The sequence below is a fragment of the Gymnogyps californianus genome, chromosome 2, assembly GCF_018139145.2.
Source record: "Gymnogyps californianus isolate 813 chromosome 2, ASM1813914v2, whole genome shotgun sequence".
Classification (NCBI taxonomy): domain Eukaryota; kingdom Metazoa; phylum Chordata; class Aves; order Accipitriformes; family Cathartidae; genus Gymnogyps; species Gymnogyps californianus.
This window is the reverse complement of record NC_059472.1, coordinates 339,986-358,923: the sequence shown is the minus strand read 5'-3', so window position 1 is coordinate 358,923 and position 18,938 is coordinate 339,986. Positions and strand designations below refer to the sequence as shown.

The window sequence follows — 18,938 nt, the reverse complement described above, 5'->3', positions numbered from 1 at the left end:
TCTTTCTCCTCTTCCTCCTCTCAGACATGACAACAAACATTTGGATAACACTGGCCAACTCAACATGATATAGCAGCACCATCAGCAATGGTAGACATATGTTCATAGCATCACTCCACAAACACCACACACACTGATTAGCATTTGGGTTTGGAGTTAATGCACCACTGGAGTGCGGTTCAAGTGTCAGACAACTGTTCTCACAAGTAAGCTGCAGCCTTGTGCATAGCAAGCTGCACGAACTCCTTTGCCTCCCAATTTAGATGGGTTTCTGCCAAAAAGCATTCCAGAACACTAAGAGCAGGATTCAGTAACAGCTTAATCCATAGCTGCAAAATTAAAAGAATATCACTGGATGTCCCTGAATGTCAAGACAAGCTGAATTTCGAGACTGTGCACTGGCTCTCAGTACGCTTACGCTCAGAGCCCTCCATGGAGGCACCCCAGTCCAGAGGGCACACACCCCATGCTTGACTGACTTCACTGCCAGGAACAACATGGAATGGTCCTCCACTTTGCAGCAGAGAAATCAAATCAGAAAGGAGAAAGGCAGAAAGTTGGCCTAGCAGAAGTGAAGAACAGCTGGGGGCAGTGCAACACAGAAGAGAAAGGAAGTACCAGAGAGTCTCATTGGAAAGGAAAGATCCTTAGGCAGCTAGATAGCGAGAATTAACATCCCAGAGCAAAAGTGCTTGGAAAGAGCAGAGCAAGTTGTGCATGAGGACAGTAGGAAGCAAGACACAAGGGCCAACACATGAAGAGAACATTACGCTGGGAACAATGACTAGGCCATGGTGGGCAGATCAGAATCCTCCCAAAGAACCTGTGGGTCTATTGCTTTGCATTTCAGATGAAAAACCACTTGCTTCCACAGAGGTACGGGGTTCTGCCCCTACCAACCACCCGTATTCCCTCCCCACCATCCCTCACCTACCAGTACTTCCAGGTCATTGCCACCAAGATCCAACTGTTCTAACTTGACAAGGAAGGAGAGTGAACTGCAAGATACAGGGAGTAGAGAGGGGAAGAGAGAAAAAAAAAAAACAGAAAGAAAGAAAGAAAGAACGGAAGGTTAGCATCTGGGACACACATCTCACAAATTACATCATTTTTAATAACTCCTAAAACAGATGGGGCAACCCTGACCTTTTTCATAGTCCCTCTGAGCCAAGCAGTTTAGTGGAGTTGGTACCCTTCCCCAAGCCAGACCATCTGCACCAGGGAATCAGGTTCAGTAGCACCAGCAGTCCCAAAGTGGCCAGTTTCCACTGTCACCAATTTGCCTTCTCCCCCTCCCACCAGAAAATACTCTTTGAGCAAAAACATGACAGATGACAAGCTACACCTTAACGTTGCTGCCCATTTTTGTAGCAAGGATGGGGACCTGGACACAGACTAACAGATAACAGAGGAATCTCAGCAGACGACAATACATATTTGGGGGGCAAGGGAAGCATTGCTGCAGAGAGAGGCAGGAATGACAAATTCAACAGCCTCAGTTTCCCCAAATGGGATACCCATGCTGCTTAAGAGAAAGGGAAAGACAACACTGGCACGATGTCTCAGAAGAGGTCAAGACGTACAGACAAGAAGCTCAATAGGCAAGATACCACGAGAAGCCTTCACAGGAACCAAAGCCTGTCAACACCGGTGGCCCAAGGACGTGCCCTGAGTACCCAAACACATTACGACCTGGTGATATAAAAGGCTGCAGTCTGCAAGCCCACAAAACCAGGATTCAGTTCCTCTAACATGGCCGAGGTGTTCATGTGTCCTGAGCTCTCAGTCCCACCCCATCAACACCAACTCCCATTTCCTGAACCAGGGGTTGCCGTCTCTGACTTTATGCTAGGGTAGAACTGCCATCTCAGCCCTGCTCACTTCCCCAGTAGGGAGGGTCTTCAGTTCTTTTTAGTCTCTTCATAAGAAATTGTTCTAATATAGAAATCACTATATTTCTCTGGAAATACAGCTATACATCTCAACGTCATCCAAACTAAGGAAGCTGGGGGCTGCAAATATGTGAGAAAGCAATAAGAGAGATCTGTCTTGCCTGGGCCAGGCTATAAAAATATTTGGGCTACACAGGAAAAGTAAGTTCTTATCTTATGCAGTGGCAGATTTTGAGATACCATTTTAACTCAAGCAAAGGTTTATCAACAGGATCATCAAAAGGATTCTGTTGTATAGTAGTCTCTCATTATGACTGTACATTTGCTCTTTGACTTCTCTGAAGTGTGAAGCAGCCTTGACTGTCCCTTCGCACCTTTACACTTTGAATTCCCGAAATAGGGACAAGTGAGCTGTGGAATCCACACTGATACATGAGGTCTTGCAAAATGCCTCCGTATAGATCACCCTGCACTATTCCATGACAATACATGGAGAGCTACCCTTCCCAAATTACTGGCAAGCTGTGTCCCATCTGTGTGGGAGAGATGAGTGATAATCAGCTGTGCAAGACTAACTGTTTCAGAACTCTGTTGACAACAGAAGACTAACCAATGAAATTAAATTTTGACAAGTAAAGGTCATTGCAAGCTGGACCTTTTAAGGAGCTCAACAACAACAAAAATCAAAAGGACACTTATGCATTATGCAGTCACAAATTCACAGTATTGAAGCCCATCTACCTACCGGGCTCAGTAACCTTGAAAACTGAAAGCATCATCCATTTCGATAAGTCATTCTACTCTTTGGCAAGATCACTTGGATGCGTTTAGAGCCATTCTTGGGAACAACTTGCAACCAGACTAAGTACAAAAGCTTCAGGTACTAGGTAGAGTACCTGACAGTACCCCTGAAATTTCTTTGGCCATTGATTTCAGTCTCATATTTGACTGACAGATCTGATGAAAATTGCCTTGGCCTTCAAGATCCTCTTCCTATGTCTGGAAATCATCCAAAAGTAGAATTTGGGGAATTGGGGAAAGATGAAAAGAAGCTGGAATTGCACTGCAGAATGAGTATCAAGCCTGGACTTATCTTTCAGAGAAAAAACCCCAAAACTCATAGCATGCTACAAGTATCTTGTTGGATGGCATACAAATCTAACATAGGGAAACAAGGGAGCACCGGGCGTGAAAGATCTCCCCAGAAACCATATGGGTTTGGTCACAGACTGAATTCTCCAACTCCAGATACTTGCTGGTTCCTAGATGGTGGAAAGCCATTGGGACCATTCTTCACTGCAGTTTGAAAGCCCAACTTTGGATGTAGCTATTGCACCTCTTTGTTTATATGGTGTATCACAGTGGTGGTACCTGTCTGTATGAACACAAAGAACACATGGAACAGACAGCAGTGGGTCCCAACGCCAGGACCCAAACTTCTCCTGCTTGCCTGTTCTCAGCCTGGCATAAGGAGCTGTGGATCTCACATTCTCCCTTGTGGCTATATTCCATGTGCGGCCATCTCAGCCGGTCTCTCAATATCGCCTTTCTGTGACAGGGTGTTAATGCTGACAACTTCTGTGCAGAAAAGATCCAGTGACTTTGGCACCAGAGACAAGATGACAGTGTTAATTTGAACTATGCTTCTACATTGTGTAATCACCAGGTGTGAAGCCTGAGAGCTGACCAGTGCAGACTCTTTCAGCTCCTTTTTGGAAGTGTCTTGTCCTCTGGGTCAAAGCTGACACATGAATTCTCCAAGCAGATATAACCGGTGTCATATAAAGCCTGTACTTGCAGGTCCCAGACGAAAATAACCATCAGGAAGAGCACACGCCTGAGTCGAAGCAACATCTCACAGTGAGGGAGGCATGGCCATCACAGAAGCAGCAAGACTAAAGCCCTAACTGCTTAGGGTCTCAAAGCCTTGCTTGAACACTGTATCATCTGATGCCTCCTTTGCCCTCTTTTTTAAATAAAGCAGAGGAGCAAGAGGGGGAAAGTACAGGTAGCCAAATTGAACACTTGCCATGAACAGTAAGAGGGCACTGAGGAAAGCTGACAATAGTTGCATGCTTCACACATTCACTGAGGAGTTTGTGTGGCCCCAAAACACACCGCTATTCAAAAGAAGTCAGGTAGAATCCCTTCCAACATATATTCAAGGAAGACCAGGGAAATCATCAGTTGGATGGATAAGCAGGCAGAAAACAAGGTGACAGAGCTAATGTAGGTTAGAAAACTCAACAAACAACTCTCATGGGCTCCAAACCAGAGATCAATGTACACACTCATTAGTTCTCCACATCCTATCTACCTGATAGCATCAGCTGTACCAACCAGATCCTCTACCAGGAATCCAACTCTGTCCCTAACTCTCTGAAACATTTAACAAGACTTACCTCTTCTCCCTTGCTGGCTTATTTTTTGTCTGCTGCAGGAAAGCCAGTTATCCCACCCATTCCCACAAACTGCTCAACCAGAACAATCAGAAGGGACAATCAGCCAAGAAAACAGAGATGTCAGAAGCAAAATATATCTTCAGCCATATTCTGCTGCTCTTGAAATTATGAACTTCACTATATACAGAGTTCTTCCTATACTCACATCAGTACATTCTTCTGTCTTTTTCCAAAAGAATCCGCCATCTGCTCCACCTCTCCAAGAAAAATGGTTCTCACCATTTCCAGCAGCTTTCTTGTGGAACCCTGTCTATTCCAAGTCAATCCTGACACAGAGGCTGAGTACAGACTCTGAACATCCTTCCCTGCTCTTAAGCCCTGTACCATTTCTCTCCCTCCTCACCCCAATTTACAGAAATCCAGCAAGATGCAGCTAATTATGCAAAGCCTTGAGCCCTCCCAAGCAAAGTGCTAGAGCCTGTACTATAGAAACAGCAAGTTCCTGAGCAATCAGTAAGAACAATCAGGCAGGAGACTCCTGAAACCACCAGACAGACACTCACGTGGGGAGAGTCTTTAGCAGGTTCTCACGTAGCTCCAAAGTCACCAGGTTTGCCAAACTGCAAGAGAAAAGGGAGCGAGAAAGCCAGATTCACTGAATAGGGCTTCAGGGACACAAGGAGATGCTCATATCCCTTCCCTCGGGACCACCCCTCATGACCTGTACAAATGCATATACATGAGTGTGTACGCATGAATGGAGATGACAGGGGAAAACAAAAAACAAAGAGGATCTTAAATGACTTCTGATGAAGGTGACTGCTTATTGCAAAATCATGGGGAAACAACACTGTGCCCAAACTCAGGACAAGGAAACATGGTATCACATACAGGACTGTCTGCCCAAAAAGATAAAATCCCTCACATGTAGAAAGCCAAATCCCATGGAAGGGGCACTGCACCCCACGGGGAAAGCCGCATGGGCTTTGCCTTGGCCATTTGCTAGCAGCATAAATCATTTCAACATCATCGGACAAACCACACCTGTTTGGAAAGGGGCAAACGGGCACTCATAAAATAAGGAAAGATAGAAGATTTGAGAAGCCTGGATGCACTCCTTGCCTATGCCACAGACCACAGAGAAGGAGAAGCAGCTGAGACCAGGAAAGGAACCTCTTTAAAAATGTTGTCTTTTAACAAGAATAATGCTTAGAGGTGCTCACACAGTATGTTCAGTACAGGGACAAGCTGTAACTGGGATGGCATGCTTGTCCCCTCCAAGTCCTGCTAGCGTTGCCACCCCAATAGCATGGCGTCCCAACCCCAACCCTCCTCCTTGTTACGAGGAACAGGCGCATACTCACTTCCCAATGTCATTGGGGAGGCTCTGCAGGGACACATCATTCAAGGCCAAATGGCCCAGGCTCCGAAGCTGTGTGAAACCCTCTGGAAGCCTGTGAAAGCATGACAGGACAAAACACCATTAATTTCTGTGCACAAAACAAGCCCTGAATTCCTCACTTAAATCCCCCAAAAGCCAGTCTTATCCCAATTGGTATCAACATGTGGAAGGGAGAAGAGCAGGAAGCAACTCTGACCCTGGCTCCTGATCCAGGATATGCCCCATTTCCAAGACAACAATATCCCCTTGCACCAAAGTCACTACCTGTCCAAGTGTGCAAACGTGGCTCTGCAGTACTCAAGCATGAATCCCAGACTAAATTATGCCATGTGATCATTTAAACTTGGAAGCAGGGAGGGCTACCAAGTAATACAAATGCCCATCTAAGGATATTTCTGCAGATGACACTGCAGCATTCCCCAGGACCAAGAAGTATCTTCATACCAGCTCCAAGGTACAACAGAACAGGGAAAGACCCGTGAAAAGGAGAAAACCTTTGCTGTTCACAGGCAGTTCCTGGAGCTTCCCTGCTGCACTACTCACGACATACTTCTTACAACTCTGGGCCACAAAAAGACTCTGACAAGTAACTTCTAGTGTAGAAGTGTTGGTCATTCTTGTGGTACAGGGATTCTCACCAGCTGGAAAGCTTGTCCCATTCTGGCAGTGTCTGGCACCACAATAAGGAAGCAGAGAGTTAAATCTATTTAAAGGGTGTCTTGTGCAGTGCTTGCCCAGGAGCACAAAGGGCAGCAGGCATCTGGAGGGAGACTGGCATCTACAGGGACCCTGGCAGACAACGCATCAAGACACCAGTGCTGAAAGCATGGTTCACCAAGGCAGAGAAGCCACACTTAAATTCCCAAGACATTATGGATTAAGAGCTGTAGAGACAGAAGACTGAAGAGACAAGGCAGAGAGCCCCGTTCTTGGACATAGCTCTGGGCACTGAGATATCAGGGAAATCAACCAAACACAGAGTTCAAAGGATGGCCATCCTAAGTTATAAATAAGAAGACAGAGAGCAAAAAGGACTGACAGAGAGCAAAAAGGACTGACAGAGAGCAAAAAGGACTGACAGAGAGCAAAAAGGACTGACAGAGAGCAAAAAGGACTGACAGAGAGCAAAAAGGACTGACAGAGAGCAAAAAGGACTGACAGAGAGCAAAAAGGACTGACAGAGAGCAGAGGAAAGCATGCAGGCCTTTCTCTACTCCTCTGCAGTATGAGTCCACATCCATTCTGGTTTGTGCACCAGAGCGAAGGGGTGGGGAGGGAGTAACAAACTTATTCCAAGAGGACAAAAGTCCTCACCATTCACACCAGTGGCAACAGTATGACTAAAGGCTCATCAATCCAAGCCATAGGCTCTGCAGAAGAGGGAACACACACCAGCTCTTCCCTATGCTGTGTTCCACCTGTCAGGAGAGCAGACATGTGCAGGTCTTGGCAAAGGCAAGGTGATCCTAGGCCCTGACTTTAAGGGAAGACAATTACAAGACGAAGACCAGAGAAAGCCAGGGAGAATGAGGAACTTCAACTCTCATTCTCACCTGGACAAAAGGGTCGCATACGCCTTCCTACCTGGAGAGAGGATTCCCACTGAAGTCTGCGATTTCCAAGGATTTGCAGAATTTGATGCTTTCAGGAATTTCTGGAATGTCTGGAAAAAATACATGAAAGAAAAAAAGAGGCTTGACAAGAGCCTATCATGTGAAAAATGGGACGCCAGGTACCGGTGACAGCCTAAGACACAGTAAGACAACCACATTTTCATAGCTCAGGACCCACGAGAGATCACTCTGCAGAACTGTGAAAGGGTACTGCCTCTTCCAGAACATGAGTGCACAGGGTAGTACTACTACACTGAGAGAAGCAGGGCTGTGGGTCCCCGTTTAGCTTTGACCTTACCGTTACGGGAGATGTCCAGTTCCACCAGCTGCATGAAGTTGGCAACCTCAGGGGGAAGTCTCTGGATTTCATTGTCACTTAGACCCAGCTTGCGCAGGTTCAGAAGCCTAAAGAAAGGCTATGACAGGAGAGAACAAAACTGGGTCAGCAGCAGTTCTGTGGGAAACCTGTGTTCTCACCTCAGGGCAAACCTGAGCATCCATCCCTGGAGACAACTGCCTTCTCTCATAACCTCTGTCCTGGTGAGGTCCTCAAAGTGCAGTTGCTGCACAGATGAGAACCCCGATTAAGGTCTACAAGAGACGAGGATGAAAGAAGAAAGGCATTTAATGAGTTTAGCTTGATGATTCATTTAACATCTCTACTATCCCACTGGTCCTCTCCCTCCCTTGTAGGATACAAAATGGATGTTCCTTGTTTCCTAAGATAAAAGTTCATCTTAGGCATTCAAATACTAGTATCACGAGGAAGTCACTATAAAGCAGCTTGCCAGCAGACACTACAGTGTTTATGAGTCTGGTCCAGAGAAGCCAACAAAGGAGAAACACAAGGGGACTTCCAGACCAAAGTCCTGCCCCTGCTGTCATACACATCTGCTGTACAGTATGTTTTGTCAGGACATCAGTGACAGGTCCCTACACCAACAGGGAAAGCGTTTGTGCCGCTTGTAGCAGAAAAGAAAAGGAGCAGGCAAACTACCTGTATGGCCCAAGTAACAAAGAATTAGGGAAGGAAAGAAAATTCCTTTCTAGAAACATCACAGTGGTAGAAATGTTGTCTGGAAGGGACCTCTAGAGGCCTCCTAGTCTAACAACATCCAGTTTCTTCACACCTACCCTTGTTCTCAGAAGTCAATTATATTAGCTATAAATGGTAAATTACAAGATTCATCAATCATACTCTTTCTAGACATCAACAGCCTCTCAGTAAGTTTACTAAACACAACACACTATAATTATCAACTGAACAAATCTTGCAGCTGCTTCTAACTATTGTCGGACATCGGATACCGAACAGGATGGAAACCAAGGCTGTGGTGTTTGCTGCATTTCCTGGATCGTTTCAGGGTGCCTGGGAATAACAAACAAACAATACTGGGACACTGTAGAAAATGAGACAGTTTTAAGAAGTTTACCCACAACCCACAAATAGATAAAGGCAGAGACTGTTGCACACACAGGTAGTAACACTGTCTCTGATTATGTGTTTGGGTTCTGCCACAGTACAGAGAAGTGCTCTAAGTCACCTCTAAGTTTATGAGTTTTAGATGGCCAAACCTTAAGAAGCTAATAACTCAACCCATGATGCAAAAGAAAGTAGCGATGAAGCTAGGAACAAACTCAGGTCTACGAAGTGACATGCAGAAGCCACTTCTAATCCATGTAATCGTCCTGTCTGTCCTACGCCAGAGGCAGAGAGGGAGTTACAGTAAGCAACAGAAGACGTAATCACAGGATTACTTACAGATCAGAAAACATGGCCAAAGAGTCAGGGCTGCTTACACAGACCACACTGAGAAGGATCAAACAAGAATCTGAGTTGTGAACCTTCTCTCTCAGTTGCCTATCCAGTAATCCATCTGCATAAAAGGTTGCTGAAACAGACCTCCCCAGGAATAGTTGTGGGGGTATTGAGATCTGTTCAGGTTTGGGGTGGTGGGATACCCACAACTGTCACTCATAACATTGCAAAGAACAATAATACAGACCAGACAAGGGAGGAGTAAGGAATGAAAAGGTGATGCACAACATAACCATGAAAAGATACACAGACCATAAAGAGAGCTGCTCGCCCCACTAGAAGGGATAATGATGAGGTCTAATAACATAACTTGAGAAGTTTCTTGCTGTAGATCAAAACCTCTGCAGTTTCCCATAGAGATGTCTCAGTCAGGAAGCGCTGCTGGGTGCAAGTGCATGTTTGAGGGACTGCAAAACATGGCACGGCCTTTGCTATGCTGAGGTTGTCATACATCCACATCACTCCTCACACTGAAACAGAGAAGTGCTCTGGGATGAAGAGCAGTGATACGAAATTCATACTCCTAAAGTATGTCCTAAAGTAGTACAGGAGACCATAATAAGTAAAAACAGAACGGGGGCCGGGGGGGAGTCTTCTTGATACTGAACAGTGTAGGTTCTTTTTAATTCAGTTTATCTAATGCAAATCAGTTTAATAAGAAAGGAAGTAGGTGAAAGTCTAAATGACAACAAAGGTTCAAGCCAGAGCAGGAGGTTTAGAGACCTGATTTGCTATTGTTTCCTAGATCCTTCTCCTAATTTTAGAATGCAAGGAAATTCCAGGCAAGACATTGTGTTGACCTGCTAGAGTCTACAAGCTGGAAAATAACAAAGGGAACAGAACATCTACAGTCCAAACTTCCAGCACTTCTGCCTACAGATTTTAGGCGGTCTCAAAATAGATGTGCACACTTTTTTTTTTTAAATTTAGAATAAACTAGAATAAAATCATGCTATATGTTGCACTGCAATATATATGGGAAGCGTTTACTGACACAATAGCGATTTAAAAGCTAACCATCTGTGGGGCAAACTGGTAGCTGTGAACATTGACTTCAGTTTTGCCTACAGTTAAGTTTTACTTTCTTAGCTAGGCCATCAAAATCAAAACAACATAACATTTCTTTGGCACAGCAGTTGTATCCATGCAGTTTATTGCAATTTAACAGCACAAACTGCATAACAGGCCTTTTACTAGCGTAACTACCTTACTGAAAATAATCAGAACCTACATGCACACAGACATGTCTGCGAAGCCAAGTGCAGACCAAGCCTCAGAATTAGGCTGTCATGACAATCTCACAATTCTTCCCACCCAATTAACTTTGCTTCAGGGAGACATCTACTAAATATAATGCTCCAAAATACCTTGCTTTGTGTGCTACTTTTTTATATCAGTTAAACAGCATTTTTTTGTCCCCCAGCTTGTTTTTTTAAAAAAAGATAATCAAAAAACTCCAAAACCTCACAGTGCTGACAGACTATCATCAGATCTGTACACAAATTTCCATCCAGCAAACAGCAAGACAATAGTAGCACATCCCACTTCTTAAGATTCAGTTAAGCTGGACTTGAATAAAATATTTTGATGTGACAAAAACTCAAACTAGTCAAAAGTCGTCAGTGGAGGTCACAAAAAACAAATGCAGAATTACAGCGTACCCATGCAAGAATTAAGATTTTATATTTGCAAAAATAAGAAAGTTAAGCAGAATCCAAGTAAGCCACCATGTCTACTCCGACTAGCAAAACCTTGTTAATTGTTAGGTACCAGCCACTTACTCCTCATCTTTAACCCCTTACCAACAGGATTGTGTCAATGAAATACTGCTAGCTGAAGCACAGATACACCAACAAGTCTGTATTTTCCCTTGACAGACTGCTTTGCTCATGAATGTCTTTACTCTATGTGGTGGGTTGACCCTGGCTGGATGCCAGGTGCCCACCAAAGCTGCTCTATCACTCCCCTCCTCAGCTGGACAGGGGAGAGAAAATATAATGAAAGGCTTGTGGGTCAAGATAAGGACAGGGAGATCACTCAGCAATTACCGTCACGGGCAAAACAGATGCGACTTGAGGAAAAAAAAATTAATTTATTACCAGTCAAATCTGAGTAGGATAACGAGAAATAAAACCAAATCTTAAAAATATCTTCGCCCCACCCCTCCCTTCTTCCCGGGCTTAACTTTACTCCCGAATTCTCTACCTCCTCCCCCTCGAGCAGAATGGGGGTTGCGATCAGTTCATCAGACGTTGTTTCTGCCGCTCCTTCCTCCTCAGGGGGAGGACTCCTCACACTCTTCCCCTGCTCCAACACGGGGTCCCTCCCACGGGAGACAGTCCTTCACGAACTTCTCCAACGTGAGTCCTTCCCACGGGCTACAGTTCTTCACGAACTGCTCCAGCGTGGGTCCCATCCACGGGGTGCAGTCCTTCAGGAACAGACTGCTCCAGCGTGGGTCCCCCGCGGGGTCACAAGCCCTGCCAGCAAACCTGCTCCAGCCTGGGCTCCTCTCTCCACAGGTCCACGGGTCCTGCCAGGAGCCTGCTCCAGCGCGGGCTTCCCACAAGTTCACAGCCTCCTTCGGGCATCCGCCTGCTCCGGCGTGGGGTCCTCCATGGGCTGCAGGTGGAGATCTGCTCCACTGTGGACCTCCATGGGCTGCAGGGGGACAGCCTGCCTCACCATGGTCTTCACCACGGGCTGCAGGGGAATCTCTGCTCCAGTGCCTGGAGCACCTCCTCCCCCTGCTTCTTCACTGACCTGGGTGTCTGCAGAGTTGTTCCTCTCACATATTCTCACTCCTCTCTCTTTCTGCAATTGCTGCTGCGCAGTAACTTTTCCCCTTCTTAAATGTGTTATCACAGAGGTGCTACCACTGTTGCCAATTGGCTTGGCCTTGGTCAGCGGCGGGTCTGTCTTGGAGCCGGCTGGCATTGGCTCTATCATACACAGGGGAAGCTTCTGGCATCTTCTCACAGAAGCCACCCCCGTGACCCCCCTGCTACCAAAACCTTGCCACGCAAATCCAGTACACTGTAGTGTAGCACAGTTTTGCCAGCAGAGCATACCGATGCTTCCACAACCAGTCTAGTAGACTTAACTGCCATTGCATCATAGAAATGCGAAGGTATACCAGCGCTGCTGAAGCGAATAAACAGACGCTGGTTGTTCAGCTGCTGTTCAGAGATGGGACCATCTTCAGGAAGAAGCACTTAAAAACACAGAACAGATGCAGTTCCCACTTTTGCTAGCAAAGCTTTTAGAAAACTAGCAAGCAGTCAAAGTTTGCTCTTATGTCTAGTGGGACTACAGTTAATATGATGTAAAATATGGCAACATGACGTAATCAAGAACTGATAAGACTGCAAACACTGCATCTAACATGATGCATATAATTTTCAGTTCAGTATTTTGTGAACTGGGTACTTCAACTCTTAAGTCCAACAGCCAAATTTACAAAGCAAGACTGCACAAGAGATTCGTTTGTGACACTGGAAATGGAGAACAAATTAATTTTAAAATTGTTACTGGAACTAAGAGTGAAAACTTAAGCAGATGTTTCTTCGGAGACTGGCAATTATCCCTTTTTCTAACAATGTTAACCCTGTTTCATACAGCTGGCAAAAAAAAAAAGTCACGAATTTAGCACTATATTGAATGTCTCTATTAAGATGAAACATACACAATTTCAAGATTTTCTGCATATCAAAAAAAAAAAAAAATCACCAAATCTGCATGACCTACATCTTTCAGTGTCCAAACTAGACTGATATAAGATCAAAAATAGAAGTTTGAAGAAAAAAACCCAAGCAGCAATCTTTCACTGTTTCCTGGCGTACCAGAAGTTTAAAGACCACACAGAGTGAACACGGATTAGTACAAAAGGACTCCAGTGCATAGGAATTCAGCCAGCTCAGGATATGATGGAAGTTATAACAAATGAAAAAAAAAGGCTCAAGACAAAGATCAGGGGGTGTACTAATATATTAACAGCATAGTTGAGTAACTAGGGGGGAAAGCCTTTGTAAATTAGAATATATTAAAGACATTCTACTGTTGAAGTATGTGAATGGTTATGGGATGGCTAAGATGGAGAACAACTACAAAATTGTCTTGCAAATAAGATTCAGGGGGCATAAATTCTTACAATATCCAGAGCAGAGCAACTGCAATATAACAGATTGGAAATACATAGGCCATTGCTCTCATTAATGTACTGATTGGCTGAAAATTAGTGAAAGGTATAAAGAGCCTGTAAAGCACTATAACCCAAAAGATAAGAAATAGTCCACAAAATTACAACGTTGCAAAAAAGACAGAAAAATGTGAAACACAGGCTCTGCAGCATGTTTTCAGATGCAACATCCTCATTCAGCAGCCCCTCTAAAGACAAAAGCAGGCAAACATAGAAGTCATTCAAGAGTTATCTATAATTTCTGAAACAAAATTAAATTAATTCAATCTCTTAAAAGAAAAAACAAGGCCACCTAGATCCATGGATTTTTCCATCAAAAGGGACAATGAAGTAATATCCTTCTAATCCTTTGTATATCACAGACCTTTATCACAGCATCATGAAATAATTCAGGTTGGAAGGAACCTCGGGAGATCTCTGGTCCGACCTCTTGCTCAAAGCAGCGTCAGCTATGAAGTCACATCAGGTTGCTCAGGCCTTTGTCTAGTCAAGTCTTTCAAAACCTCCAACGACGGAGGATCCAAAAATCCTCTGGGCCCCTGGGTCCACCGATTAATTACCCTCACAGTGAAAAAAGCTTCCTTGTACCCAGACAGAACCACCTAGTTCAATGGTGCCCTGTGCCTCTCGTCCTCCCCCATGCACTGCTGGGCTCCATCTCCTTGATAACCTCCCTGTACACACTGGCAGGCTGCTATGAGGTCCCTCCGAAGCAGTGTCTTCTTCAGCCTGAAGAAGTCCCGTTCCTGTGGCCTGTCCTGTCAGGGCAAGTGCTTCAGCCCCCGTCCACCCTACAGACCCTCTCCTGAACACACACCAGTTCGGCAATGCAGTTCTGGTATCGCGGGCCCCACAATGGATGCAGTATCGAGGTGCCGTCTATGGAGCGCTGAGCAGAGGGGAATAATCACTCCCCCAGGCGCTGGGTATGCTCCTATCAGTACGTCCAGTATGCTGTTGGCCCTCCGTGATGCCAGGGCACCCCGCCAGACCCTACAAGGAGCTGAACCCTGAATACACAGACCAAGGATGAAAGCCGAGCACCTTTAGCACAACCTCCAACAGGAGGAGTGGAGAGGAGGTGGCCATGTACGACACACAAAGAACGTTGCCAACAATAGTACATGCAACATGAAATCAACTCACATGCCCGTTTGCATAACCAAATAAAAAGCCTCAAATGTCCCTTTTTGCTGTTGCCAGACAAATATTGAAGTGTGCAACCAATATAAACAATGGAAAAGAACCATCAAAACTTTAGGAGACCTCTGACTGTGACAAACCTTTCACAATTAAACCACACCAGTCACTTGGAAGCTACTTTTACGCAAGTTACACAGCTACCGACTACAAATGGGCTGGGTTCCCAAGAAACTCCAGGCAAGCTAATGGACCACCCTGAGCTATTTATTCTGCTCCTGTTAGGGTACATGACACTCACTTGTCAGCTAGGTCCAGCTAACCACAATTAAACTGGAAAGACTTTACTTCTGTCTTAATGACTGATCCCTCAGCAACTTTGGAAGACCCACTTCAATACTGAAACATGATGATATATGCAGAAGTGAGAAAGGATGAGACCCCAGTGCAATTATTAATGAGCCTCCTGATTCAGACCACTGCCTTTGGAGTAATTTTATAAAAGAAAAGTATCAGGCTAATAGAGCAGAATCACTGCTATGACAGTCAAAACTATCGTCATTGCAAAGAGAAAGAAATGTCAGCTTCAAATTGAAATATTACAACTAGCCAAGCAGAGAGTCATCCTGACCATATAGCACTCATCTTCAAAGGTTAGGTCAGTCCTACCAAGGAACATTTCCAAACAGCACACTGTGGTTTTATCTGAGGTTATCCAGAGAAACAGTAACAGGCTCAGCCAGTTTATGAAAACAAGAAACACCGGTAGCAGCAAATACAGGCTCCATTTGGCAGATTCACCTTTGGCTTCTGCTGAGGAACTGAAATACCTGTGTATTGAGAAAGTCCTGAGCCTCACGTACTGATGCCGAGGCCCACTGCTCTAGGACACATTTCTTACTGATAATGCAAGGATGCCCGACAGCCCACTTTGCAGAGCTTCTCACCCAGTGAGACGCAAAAGCACAGAATTCCCCGATCCCATGGACTTCAGTATACATACATGAAGTGTTTTGCCTGCACTTAATTTATAAGCCAGGTTAGCCCATGGCTCCAACTTTGGTCAATGGTGAACTGGGAAAGCGGAGTGAACCCAGGAAGGAGGAAATACCCACCTGATTTAGAAATGAGCTTCTGGCCTCATATCCTCAACATGTCATGACTGCTCCCCAGCAATGCAGATGGGTGGCACTAGAGGTGGTACTGGCCAAAATTAAGAGAGGGAGATGCCTAACTCCTGAGTAGAGACAGAAGTCTGACAGTTCCCTGTACCCCTTTCTCACTCATTACATGAGGAACTCTGACTGTCCAACTCCAAAACCGGCTGCATCAGCCGCCTCCTGTTCTGCAACAGAGAAAGGAGCCAGCCACCACTGCCTTCACACACAGCCTTATGGACACTAGCACAGAGCTTCCAGCTGAATTAAGAAAGCAGGGTAAGTTCCTAGAAAGCCAATGTCTGCAAAACTGCAAAGGAGTATATAGCAGGACAGTGAGTGAGAGATGCAGATTTCCAAATACAGCAGTTCACTCGAAAAGGCAATCTGCATCATGGAGGCAGGTCCAGCAGAACCACAGAATGGCTGAGGTTGGTGGGGACCTCTCAAGATCAGGTAGTCCAACCTCTGCTCAAAGCAGGGTCAGCTATAGCAGGTTACCCAGGGCTGTGTCCACTTGGGTTTTGAGTATCTCCAAGGATGGACATTCTGCAACCTCACTGGGCAACACGTTCCAGTATTTGACCACCCCTCCAGTAAAAAAAAAAAAAAAAAAAAAAAAAAAAAAAAGAAAGTTTCCTTACGTTTAAACAGGATTTCCTCTATTTCACCCTGTGCCCATTACCTCTTGTCCTGCCATCCTGCCATTGGACACTACTGAGAAGAGTCTGGCTCCATCTCCTTTGCTCCCTGACATCATATACACATTGCTAAAATCCCCCCTGAGCCTTCTCTTCTCCAGGCTGAACAGTCCCAACTCTCTCAGCCTCTCCCCATATCACAGATACCCCAGTCTCTCAATTATTTTTGTGGCCCTTCACTGGACACACTCCTGTATGTCCATGTCTTCCTTGCACTGGGGAGCCCAGCACTGGACACAGTCCTCCAGAGCAGAACAGAAGGGAAGGATCACCTCCCTTGACCTGCTGGCAATGCTCTTGACCACTGCTGGTCAGCCTGTGGTCCACTGTGCTGGTTTTGGCTGGGATAGTTAATTTTCTTCATAGTAGCTAGTATGGGGCTAGGTTTTGGATTTGTGCTGAAAACTGTTGATAACACAGGGATCTTTTCGTTATTGCTGAGCAGCGCTTACACAGAGTCAAGGCCTTTTCTGCTTCTCACTCCACCCCACCAGCAAGGAGGCTGGGGGTGCACAGGAATTTGGGAGGGGACACAGCTGGGACAGCTGACCCCAAGTGACCAAAGGCATATTCCAGACCATAGGACGTCATGCTCAGCATATAAAGCTGGGGGAAGAAGAAGGAAGCGGGGGGGACATTCAGAGTGATGGCATTTGTCTTCCCAAGAAACCGTTACATGTGATGGAGCCCTGCTTTCCTGAACACCTGCCTGCCGATGGGAAGTGGTGAATGAATTCCTTGTTTTGCTTTGCTTGTGTGCGTGGCTTTTGCTTTACCTATTAAACTGTCTTGATCTCAACCCACAAGTTTTCTCACTTTTACCCTTCCGATTCTCTCCTCCATCCTGACTGTGGGGGGAGTGAGCGAGTGGCTGTGTGGTGCTTAGTTGCCAGCTGGCATTAAACCACGACATCCACCAGGACCTCCAGTGTTTCTGCAAAGCTGCTTTTCGAGTAGTCAGTCCCCTGCTTGTACTGCTGCACAAGGTTACTCCTTCCCAGGTGCAGAAACTGGCATTTCCCTTTGTTGAACTCCATGAGACTCCCGTTGGCCCATTTTTCCAGCCTGTCAAGGTACCTCTGAACAGCAGCACAACAATCCGGCACGTGGAAAGTCACGCACAGCATGTATATACACAGCAAAGTCATAAAAGGCCCTTGTAAGCCCAGTCTCTTGTCTGTAAGAGGCCCTAGAAAACGTCTGAAGGAGGTTCCATCCTCTCTGCAATGAGCATGCCTCCAAGTAAGTTGTGTTTCTTCAGCTTGCTGATGTGACGTACTTTCTCTAAACCTCAATCCTGCCTCTTTGACTGTTGATGTTCATATCTGCGAAGCTCCCAGCATTAGTACTGAGGCTGCAGCAAAGCCCCAGGACATGAAGAAAAGGTTAATGGAGCTATTAGGTTAGCCTAGAGAACCACAGCATTCAGTTGGTGATGCTGGGAATTTGGACACCACCCCCAAGGGCCTCCTCTCCGCTGCAGAGTAATGCTTAGCAAGGCTTGCCTCCTCCCCCTGTTCACTTATTCAGTCAAATCAAGAGGAGGAAAATGAAAAAAGGAGAAAGGACAATGGATAAAAGGATCACAACGAACCCTCTGAGCTACCACTCACCTATGCCGTTTCCCAGAAACAACAAAATCCTGAGGGCAGGCCTGGAAAGCCAACCATTCCCCAAATGGGATTAAGGGCCAAAGAGCCAGCCCGGCTCAGCGGGGCAGACAGCGTCAGGTAAGCCCGGCCACCCCCGCGCTGCCACCGCTGGCTGTTCGGAAGAGGCATGGTGGAGCCGGCCCTGCTGCTCTGGCAGAAGGGACAGAAAGGGCTTCAGTCCCGGAATGACCCAAGCAGTCTGATGATGCACGGCAGGGTCAGGGATGCAGATCTACCAGGCCCATCAAGCTTCCCGTGCAGACTGCTGGTGCCCATAACGCTGGCATCCAGCCTGCCGCAATCACAGCCACAGAGTCCCTGCAACAAGGTCAGAGCTCTGTGCCCATCCATGATTCACATGACGGCAACACAAGCCCGTATGTCCTACAGCTCCCACCTACAGAAAGACGCATCTTCACAGCCAAGCAAGCAGAGAAAGTAATTTGGGTGCTGCTGCCCGGGACTTGGAAAACACTGACTGCTTCTGCATGCAGACTGCTCTCCCCTTCCAGGTCAGCCCCAGGCCCAGGTTAGTTTCACGACTCTTCTGAATCTTTGCTTTCTTGAGGCTATAGCAAAAGGGCTTCTGGCCTGCCCAAGGCTGAACTCCAGCTCCCCCCTCACCTGCCGCTGCTTAGGCAAGGAGATCCCCTCTGCACTCCCCACACTAACACACAACGCTGAGATACACGTGAAGCAGTCCCAGCTGTCTGGGCAGAGGCATTTGTCCCGTTTCACACCCCAAACATCAGTCCCACCAAAGGCACCGTGCCTAATCCCACGGGACCACCTTGCTGCTCTCCTCCGATGGCCAGCCCCCATGCTGTCACCTGTACCTGGAGGACAGCCATCTCCACAGTGGCCAAGAGGGTGGGAGGCGGGCAAACGGATGCCTGGGCTCCTCTACCAGTTTCTCCGAAAAGAAGCCTCACTGTTCTGCAGCACAGACAGCTCGCAGGGGC

At 46.3% G+C, this 18,938-nt stretch overlaps 1 protein-coding gene across 8 annotated transcripts in view; it reads right to left on the bottom strand.

Annotated features, from left to right (window-relative positions):
- The window catches only part of SCRIB (scribble planar cell polarity protein), a 113,728-nt gene that overhangs the window by 83,422 nt on the left and 11,368 nt on the right, over nt 1-18,938 (bottom strand). For all 8 annotated transcript variants that reach the window (XM_050915741.1, XM_050915740.1, XM_050915742.1 and 5 more), the window contains exons 2-6: nt 7,608-7,725; nt 7,281-7,359; nt 5,659-5,748; nt 4,858-4,914; nt 935-998 (exon numbers count right to left, since the gene is read on the bottom strand). In XM_050915741.1, coding sequence (XP_050771698.1) covers nt 935-998; nt 4,858-4,914; nt 5,659-5,748; nt 7,281-7,359; nt 7,608-7,725 — 408 coding nt within the window. The remainder of the gene's footprint in view (nt 1-934; nt 999-4,857; nt 4,915-5,658; nt 5,749-7,280; nt 7,360-7,607; nt 7,726-18,938) is intronic.